Raw genomic sequence first — 8,338 nt, 5'->3', positions numbered from 1 at the left:
CTTTCTAGACTTGATGGGAATGCCAACGCCACCGCCTAGTGTACGCGCAAGAGCAGGCCGTGTGGGGTACAGTGACGGGCGCACAGCGTCCTCTGCTCCCCCACAGGGTGTGGCAGAACTAGTCGCGCTCTCTCCGCGAAGCCGATTAGATGGTCGCTGGGAGCCGATAGAGCCTTTCTCTGAAGACCGGAGCTCTTTAGAACTCGATCACGCGCATATTCTATGTCTGCAGCAACTCGCGGAGGGTACGCTATCAGTCGATGGGGGGCCCGCGTTGCGTGGAAGCCATAGCTTCGATAGTGTCCTTACTGCTAGGGTTGATCCCCAATCTCCGGACTTGGAGCATACACCTACCGCCATCACCCCTCCAGGCGCCATACACTCTCCGACACTCGAGATCACCCCACCAACGAAGAACAGCTTCATCGCTTCATATCATGCTCTCGTCTTCGACGTCCTCCAGACGTTCGATGGCTCCGCACTGTCCTCCCCGAGCAATCGTACATCGCCCGTCCCGTTCGAGAACGGCGACGCGGTCAACCCTTTGCCACCCGATGACCCGAGGTTTATCCTCTGGTCCACTCCCACCCCGCCGGTCGTCCCAACAGGCCCTCCCAGGCAAAGTGCGTTCATAAACGTACAACCTCCGACACCTACTCAAGGCCCGGTCAGGCGAAACCTACTTGCATGCACCCTTGAGCGCTGGATCGCCCAGCTCACCTCGAGCTTGGACTATGACATCCTCCTCGACACCCTTATCTCCTATCGACCGTTTCTCCCTCCTGCAGCGCTCGCACGATTGCTCATCATGCGCTTTATGTGGACTCTTCAGCAACCTCCCGCAGACTATCACCCCACCGAGATCAAGCGACAAGAAGTTGTACGCAAGATCGTACGCCTGCGGACGATGCTCGTCATGCGCTGTTGGCTGCAAGTCTTTTTCCGTGTCGACTTTGTACACAACAAGGAGGCACGTGATGTTCTAGTCGGCTGGATGAACTGTATGGAGCGCGAACCGGAGATTCAGGCAAGGGACGATGTGCTCAAGCTTGTTCGGCGACTGAAGCGGATCGTGCGGGAATGCAAGGACGCGTATAACCGGGATGTTCAGACTGAGTTCGAGCTTGGTCTGAAAGACTTGCCTATCGCACCTTCTGCTGCTCCTCTTCCGCCTGTTCGGCATAACGCCAACCCTGTCCCACCAGAGGAACAGAATACGGAGGATATCGACCTTTCTGACCTCTCCCCCCGGCCATCAGTAGACTACGACCGTCTTGCCGGCCGCTCGGCTGCAGAAGAATATGCGCATCTGGCAACGTACGGCAAGCCTAATCCTTCGTCGCAGCGCAGGGAGAGCATCCGCGGTTTGGCAGACTTTGTCGCACCCGTCATACCCCCTGCTCAGGTCCCTCTGCTCATCCCCAACAGCACGGCTGTCGCTGCCCCCCCTGCTGCTAACGGTGTCCCCATGGCGCTCGGTCTGGACCTTGACGATGATTCGGAGATGAGCCAGCTCGTGCCTGTTAGCCCGACACATCAAGGTACCGGTACGCGAAACGCGCTGAGCAGAGCGATGGGCAAGCTGAAGCGCGCAGTTGCTGGCAAGTCTAGCCCTGTGAGCGCGGTCGGTGTCGCTTGCACGGGATCTGAAGCGGCAAAGGCGTTCTTGGAGGACACTCCTGGACTTGTTAGTGCTGCTTTGATGGCTGGGCGAGCGGACAGCCCCCCACCCCCTCCCGTACCAGTGAAGGAGGTCGCTTTCCCCCCAGTCCAGTTCAGCCCTCCTGTTATCGTTTCGGTCGTTTCGGAGGCCTATGCCCAACCCCCGATCATGCACGAAGATGCGCCTCCTGAGAAGGAACTCGAAAGGGAACCGGTTGAGGAACTACCGGTGCAGAATGACGAGACGGTGCATGCTGAAGTGAGGCCGGCGGGGGATAGGACTAGCGAGGACTATACTCCTTCCTTGACTCCCGCTAGTCCTACGAGTAGCGAGCCTGTAGAGAGTAGTGGCATGTGGGAGAAACGGATGCAGCAGGACTGTGACGGCGAGGCCAACGCCGAGGCCAGCGAGACTTTCTCCAACCTCAGCATCAACAATGGATGGCAGCAGGAGAGCGTGACCAGTTTGGAGAGCGGCGCCGGGGGCCACTTGGCGGGAGGGAATCAGCATCCGCATGTTGTTGCGCTCGATGACTGGGATTCAGACCTGGACGTTGATTCCTCGGACGAGAATGAAGCGCCTGTTCACAGGCAGCCGAAGCGTCTGCCCCGTCGGCTTCCCCTACGGCGGGAAATGGACGAACGACCGATATCGACCGCATCTGTTTCTTCCCTTGGCATTCGTTCCTACGACGATCGAGACTCCGTCATTAGCGCCACATTCCCTGGGATCCGCGAGCGAGAACGTGAGCTCGGTCCTCGAAACGTTTTGCTGGAAGGACCTCTCGCGATATGGCAGCTTGACCTTATTGGTGCATACCTAGAGAGCGATGAAGAGGAGGGCGAAGTGGGTGATGCCGCTGCTGCTCTCGCCAAGCTCGAGGGGCAGATTGATGAGAGCAGGCAGGCTCAGAGGTGGAAGCGTGCTGGCGAGTTTATTGAGGAGGCCGCTGTGATCGCCCAGGGCATGCTGGATGAGAAGCTTGCGAAGGATCGAGCTTCCATAGAGTGCAGCAGTATGGGGAGCGCACCGAGCGCTCGGAACACTATTAGTGTCACGCCAGCCAACTCGGAGAAGGCTGTCCGGCTACCTCCTGCTAGTGCTGCGCCTGCAAGACCGCATGCCTCTAGCATTGGGAGTGTATCGCCCTTACCGGTCATCCCACCCCCACCGTCGTACAAGATGGATCACGTCTCGCTCATATTGATGCATGGCTCGACCGAGCTTGCCGAGGCGTTCTGTTTGATTGATTGTGAGATGATGCTCGCCATTCGTTTTGAGGAAATACTGCATCTGGAATGGTATGGCCGCATACAGACGGAGCCAGATGTCCTGGATTGGGTATCATTTATCAAGAACCGCGCGGTAGTTCGATATGAGCTGCAGCAAAAGCACCGAAAAATGAGGAATCAGCGCCACTCGGCCACCAGCCCTGACCAACCGACCATGCGCATCGCCGAGGGTTCTATCCGCAAGCTGAGCGATATCGCGGCTATTAAGGCTCGTTTCAACCTTATGGTGCACTGGATTGCGCATGAGATCCTGCTCACCCATCCAACCAGGCGAGTGGAACTGGTGAATAAACTCATTCGTATCGCCTATGTACGTCCCTGTTTCATGATTCTGTGCGTGATATGGTTCTAACACAACTATCCTTGTGAATAGAAAGCCTACAGGATGAACAGCTTTGCCACCGTCGTGCCGATTGTTGCTGGCCTCCGCAGTCCAGAGACAGCTATTGCCATGCGTAAGCTGTGGGTCCGAGTTGGTGCCTGGGAGATGAAGATTTACACTGGACTGCGAGAGTTCTGCAGTCCTGAGGATAATTTCAAGTTTATCCGCGCGTCAGTCTTGCGCCTCATCGATGAACCCACGAATGGAGTCGCACCGACCTCGGTGAGGGCAGCGCTTACTGCTAATGGGAAGGTCCGCAACTCGGCGACAACATGCGTTCCGTTCCTTGGCGTCTATATCTCCCAGATGCAGAACCTCTCGCGCCTGCCGGACTATATCGACCCGACTGACCCGCCAAATGGCCAACGGTACAATATTGGTGCAAACCTGTTCTATCCTTGCAAGAATCCTGATCGGTTTGCTGCTCTGCAGCCCCTGCCAGAATCTCTCCCTTTGGAGCCACTCATCAATGTCGAAAAAGCGCGTAAGATTGCTGATGTTGTCCGCAACTTCGTCGCTGGCCAACATCTCACTGTGAACATGCGTTTCCCTGAGATCAACCATGCGCTGTGGAAGTCCTGCATGTCGATCAGAAGGCTGTCATCCGAAGAGGTGAACGGAAGGCTTATGGCGGAATAGAACCACGCTTCAGCTTCTTTGTGAGAAATTTGTCCCTGGCTTCTATCTGCTTGTCTGACCAAGTGACGCAGCTCGTATCATATACCAATTTACGAACGGACTCATCCATTAACGACTCAGCCCCGAACATGCACGCCACTTTTATCCCGGAGTCCTCAGTGATCAGATTTCAGTTGGCTAACGAGCACAAAAAATAACGCAACTGACCCTAGTCACTCTTTTGCACTTGCACGACCACTACTGTTTCTATAAGACATTTTCCTGGTCTCGTGTTGTACTCCGTTGGTAGGGGGTTCATCTCTTTCTCCTAGTTGGCGGCTTTTCTTCTCTGTAGGTTAACGACTTCATGACGGTTTGAGTGTATCACTTTCGGTTACAATGCATTACTTTCACATCTGAGCAACAAAGGAGGTTTGTCTTCTCATGGAAGATCCAAAGTGATCAGTCTTGTGTGCAGGACGGTCGGAACTTGACCGGAACCGAGAGAAGAGATCACGTGATGCGTCGCGTAGACGCGCTTTTCATTTACGCACGCGTTTTAATTCCCTTTCTTACCTACTTGTGTTACACGATGACTCCCTCTTCTCTGCGAAATCCCAAACCCATAAAGCGGACCTACGGATCTTCAAACCGTCTCAAGATCTTCATACCATCATCACCAAGATCAACAGTATCATGGACAGCGAGCTCACCTGCCCCGTCCAGCCCACAACGACATGGAAAGGAGAATCTAGCGAGCGATCTCTCCATTTCATATGATATCAAACAATCTAATCTATTCATCAAGACTGGCACTAAGCGAAAGACTTCTGTGTTGGACGATGATACCCCAACACAACGCCGAACCCTTGATTCGTTCTTTTCCACCTCAGTGACCACCCGTCCTGCAAAGAGACCCAGGCCAGGGAACGATTCCAAACCGAAAGCAGAGGCACACGATCCTACCCTCGTTCAGATGCATCTTGCTCTTTCCTCGAGGCCTATTGTGCGCACTTGTCAAGTGTGTAATCTCAGCTATACCATCGGAGCCCCCGAAGACGAGGACCTGCACAAGCGACATCATGCGCGCGTCGTGGCTGGGATCGAGTGGAGTAGGGGGGAAGAAGTGAGCAAGGGCGTGGAGGTGATCGAGGAGGGTGTTATGGTTGGAAAAGGGAAGACGAAGACGAAAGGACGCGTGCTTGCGTTTGAAGGTAGTTGTTCTGGGAAAGTGAAGAGCAAACTCAACACACTGCTCGAAACGATCAACACCGAACTGTCGGCGCCTTCGCTCTCGGATACTGCACTCGCCTCGTCAAAAATCTTCATTTTTGTCCTACCTTCTGGGACATCAAAGAAGGAGAAGGTCGTGGGCTGCGTCCTTGCCCAGCGAATAGACACCGCCATGCGCGTAGTTACACGCTCAGACATCATCGAGGACAACAGAACAACCGAAGGTAGGACAATTATGATCGATAGCGATGAGTCCGGCGGCTTGTACTGTGATCCCACACCCTTACCGACTCCGCTGGGCGTATCTCGACTTTGGACTTCGGCGCAGCATCGAAAGAAGGGCATTGCAACAGTGCTGCTGGACGCCGCCTGCCGTCGAACGGTGTATGGTTGTGAACTAGATCCTAGGGCGGGTCATGTCGCTTTCAGCCAACCTACGACTAGTGGAAGGGCTGTCATGATGCGATGGGGTAAAGGAGGGTGCCGTATCTTTACTGAAGTTTGAGACGTAGACTAACGACGGGACGATGCACGAAACATGTACACTGTATCCGTGTACATATTCCATGACAGATCTTCACGCCTTTGTTTGCAGAAAACAAGAATGATATTGCATGTTATGATTGGATGATATGCGGGTTTGTGTGGTTGATGCTGATGAAAATGCGATGACCTAACTGAAGTAATGGATGCAATGGATGAAGAGATAGGTGCACGCATCTAGAGAGAAACAAGAAGAAAGGGAGGAAAAGCAAGAACGACCAGCTCCTTTATCGTACAATGTCGTCGAGAAATCACTTTTGAGCGGTGGTGGGTACATAATCTTTCGTAAGGTCGATTCCGGCGATCTTGTTGAGATGGGTATTTGTGATCTTGATTCGACGATTGGGCTTGGCAGCGCCTTTCCTACCCTTCTTCCGTATTCCACCCGAAAACTTAGGAGTCATCTCGACTGAAGCGGTCTGTTGACCGACTGAACAAGTGGATCAGAATTAAAATTATGATGCTCGTGTGTGAAGGGCCGCTCACAGCTCTGCAGATCTGACATGATGATGTCCTCATCCGGCACCTTCTGCGAGTTCCATATCTCTTGGAACTCTGGTCTGAGTGTCAGCACGATCGCAAATTACATACACAAGGCACTGCTCACCCTTGTCGATCTGCCCCCCACCCTGTTCCAATGGTACTTCATTGAAGAAGACAATTCTAGGTGTGTTGTCCTTCGCCGTCCGGGTGACGATGACATCACCTCTTGCGGCAAGCTCCTCGATTGCTGGTATGGCAGACGGCCAGGATTCACGAATGACCTTGACAGACATGCCCCCTCCGCGCTTGTAGTGACGTGTGATCTCGGTTAATAGCTGCTCCTTATTGCGAATATTGAAGTCGGGCTGTATTACTGTCACTCTCCAGGCCTCGACCCACACAAGGGCATGAAGCGAACCTTGTACGAATAGGTGTTCGTTTTTGTGTCATGAATGACGCGATCATGTTGCAGGAACATATCATACAGTTCGGCATTGCTGTCAAGAGGTATTCCTAATTGGATTGATAGATCCTCGAGACGGATGGGATTACCATGGTCCTGTAGGAGCATATACGTCGGCACGGAGGACGCAGAATACACAAGCGCCACACGTACTTTCAGCGCTCGGACAGCATATACAAGTTGAGTGTTGATATGTGATCCGGTTCCTGTGTCTGCAGGCTGAGAGAACACAACATCTTATGATCAATCCCGGTCAGCACGGTAATGACAACCAGGTGGGCGCTCAAGTGAGCGAACCTTGCTTTAACCTCTGCTTCTTCTTCTTCTGCACGCCACCATCCTCAGCATCGCTGGAATATGCTGATGATGCTACCGAGTTCGCTGCGCTGGGTGCAGATGATGTTGGTGGCCACGGTGCGCTCGACTTCGGAGTTGCTGCCCCCGACGACGGCGATGACACCGATGATCCTGGTCTTGAAGCGCCGTTCTTGTGAGGTGTATGTGACTCCTTCTTTCTTATTGTGAACCCCGGAGCGAGGTTTCGTGCGTGCTGCTGCTTTGCATTGTTCTGGAGTGTCGACCGAAGCAAGTTGGACATGGTCGTCAGAACACAGCGCTAGTCACCGCAATGAACGGCGCAGAGTGGCGCAGTTATGGGGAATAAGGACCCCAGAACAGGCGGACCGCTGGCACCGCTATTGTCAAGTCAAGTTTATAACACTTTGTTATATCTTGCTATAGGATTATGAAGGAAATACGCTTCAGTATATAAAACCGCATCTCAACCAGTAAACAGCACAAACATCCAACTTCCGCTGGGAGAAAGTATTGATAGCCTCCCGTAGCCACAGATATCACACGAACAAGGGTTGTTCAGCAGTTTATTACATTTATACAATAGACAATTTGCATCATCTAAACGTTTGGGTGATTGCTTTTGAAATGTTATGAATCATGGTGACAAGGGCGCGACGGCGAGAGCGTCCTTGCCTGCACAACGATAATCAGCGATGGCGAAACCTGTCAACGAAACAGATACGCACCAGAATAAAATGCATCCAAGAAACCTGTTGGATGCTCCCCTTGTCTCTCTATCGGAGCCATGATGAGTGCCAGCAACTGCGCCCTCATCTTCCAAGTATTCATGATCTCCTGATATTCTTGTCGTCCCTTGAGAAGAAGCACATCGAGGACCTTGACATCGGAAATGTGTTTGTTCCTCTCAAATTCCTGTCTGAAGCGGGCACGGACGAGAGAAGGAGGGATATCAATCGCGTAGAGATCGCAGATCTCTGGGGCCTGGAGACTGATCAGCAACTCCGAGGAGCGATCAAAAAACCATCCTTACCGCACGATAGAAGTCCCGGTACAGAGCTAGTACGTCTGGACGCGCAGCAGCAACAGACACATGTGTGACTGCTCGTTTTGCGAGACGCGCTGGGATGGTCGTCATTGCGGACGTCGACGAAGAGGGTAATGAGGGCGACTTGCACAAGCTTGGACTTGCAGTACACTTGGGGTCAGAATGATCCCGCACAGAAGGGTCCTAAATTTCCCGACTGCGAAGGACAGTCAACTTCACAACTTGCATTAATGCACGATACATTTCATCGTGAGTAAACATATTCGAATAGTAATCTTACGCTAATGGATGTTCTCTG

General features: G+C 53.0%; 4 protein-coding genes across 4 annotated transcripts in view; 2 read left to right on the top strand and 2 right to left on the bottom strand.

Moving 5' to 3' along the window:
* DACRYDRAFT_117297 (ras GEF) overlaps nucleotides 1–4,367 on the top strand; it is a 5,110-nt gene extending 743 nt beyond the window's left edge. Inside the window, exons 2-4 of the mRNA XM_040770355.1 lie at nucleotides 1–3,265; nucleotides 3,329–3,996; nucleotides 4,048–4,367. Of these exons, the coding sequence (XP_040627138.1) occupies nucleotides 14–3,265; nucleotides 3,329–3,976 (3,900 nt within the window). The 5' untranslated portion in view covers nucleotides 1–13 and the 3' untranslated portion in view covers nucleotides 3,977–3,996; nucleotides 4,048–4,367. The remainder of the gene's footprint in view (nucleotides 3,266–3,328; nucleotides 3,997–4,047) is intronic.
* Nucleotides 4,368–4,799: 432 nt separating this feature from the next.
* On the top strand, nucleotides 4,800–5,687 carry DACRYDRAFT_68483 (uncharacterized protein; the record flags this gene model as incomplete). Its single annotated transcript, XM_040775873.1, has 1 exon — nucleotides 4,800–5,687. A coding segment is annotated over exon 1 (756 nt), but the record flags the coding sequence as incomplete, so codon positions are not given.
* Nucleotides 5,688–5,823: 136 nt separating this feature from the next.
* Nucleotides 5,824–7,292, bottom strand: DACRYDRAFT_23212 (uncharacterized protein). The gene is made up of 6 exons (XM_040773156.1): nucleotides 6,975–7,292; nucleotides 6,831–6,913; nucleotides 6,633–6,773; nucleotides 6,339–6,579; nucleotides 6,218–6,286; nucleotides 5,824–6,161 (listed from the first exon to the last, which is right to left on the bottom strand). The coding sequence occupies exons 1-6, from the start codon at nucleotides 7,273–7,275 to the stop codon at nucleotides 5,983–5,985; spliced, it is 1,014 nt and encodes a 337-aa protein (XP_040627136.1). The 5' UTR covers nucleotides 7,276–7,292; the 3' UTR covers nucleotides 5,824–5,982.
* A 254-nt stretch (nucleotides 7,293–7,546) lies between these two features.
* Nucleotides 7,547–8,155, bottom strand: DACRYDRAFT_23210 (NADH dehydrogenase 1 alpha subcomplex subunit 6). Its single transcript, XM_040773155.1, has 3 exons — nucleotides 8,026–8,155; nucleotides 7,721–7,976; nucleotides 7,547–7,667 (listed from the first exon to the last, which is right to left on the bottom strand). The coding sequence occupies exons 1-3, from the start codon at nucleotides 8,128–8,130 to the stop codon at nucleotides 7,630–7,632; spliced, it is 399 nt and encodes a 132-aa protein (XP_040627135.1). The 5' UTR covers nucleotides 8,131–8,155; the 3' UTR covers nucleotides 7,547–7,629.
* Between the last annotated feature and the right edge of the window lie 183 nt (nucleotides 8,156–8,338).

The sequence above is a fragment of the Dacryopinax primogenitus genome (genome assembly GCF_000292625.1).
Source record: "Dacryopinax primogenitus strain DJM-731 SS1 chromosome Unknown DACRYscaffold_13, whole genome shotgun sequence".
Lineage (NCBI taxonomy): Eukaryota > Fungi > Basidiomycota > Dacrymycetes > Dacrymycetales > Dacrymycetaceae > Dacryopinax > Dacryopinax primogenitus.
The sequence above is the reverse complement of the archived record's forward strand: the minus strand, read 5'-3'. Positions and strand labels throughout refer to the sequence as shown.

What these genes read in the sequence shown, in the direction of transcription:
- DACRYDRAFT_23212 (XM_040773156.1), bottom strand. Translation starts at nt 7,275, where the DNA reads ATGTCCAACTTGCTTCGGTCGACACTCCAGAACAATGCAAAGCAGCAG. An exon ending in CGAACACCTATTCGTACAAG is followed by an intron (nt 6,580 to 6,632) that starts GTTCGCTTCATG and finishes ACAGTAATACAG; the next exon opens with CCCGACTTCAATATTCGCAA. An exon ending in CATGTCAGATCTGCAGAGCT is followed by an intron (nt 6,162 to 6,217) that starts GTGAGCGGCCCT and finishes CCACTTGTTCAG; the next exon opens with TCGGTCAACAGACCGCTTCA.
- DACRYDRAFT_23210 (XM_040773155.1), bottom strand. Translation starts at nt 8,130, where the DNA reads ATGACGACCATCCCAGCGCGTCTCGCAAAACGAGCAGTCACACATGTG. An exon ending in ACCGGGACTTCTATCGTGCG is followed by an intron (nt 7,977 to 8,025) that starts GTAAGGATGGTT and finishes ATCAGTCTCCAG; the next exon opens with GCCCCAGAGATCTGCGATCT. An exon ending in CTTGGATGCATTTTATTCTG is followed by an intron (nt 7,668 to 7,720) that starts GTGCGTATCTGT and finishes ATCGTTGTGCAG; the next exon opens with GCAAGGACGCTCTCGCCGTC.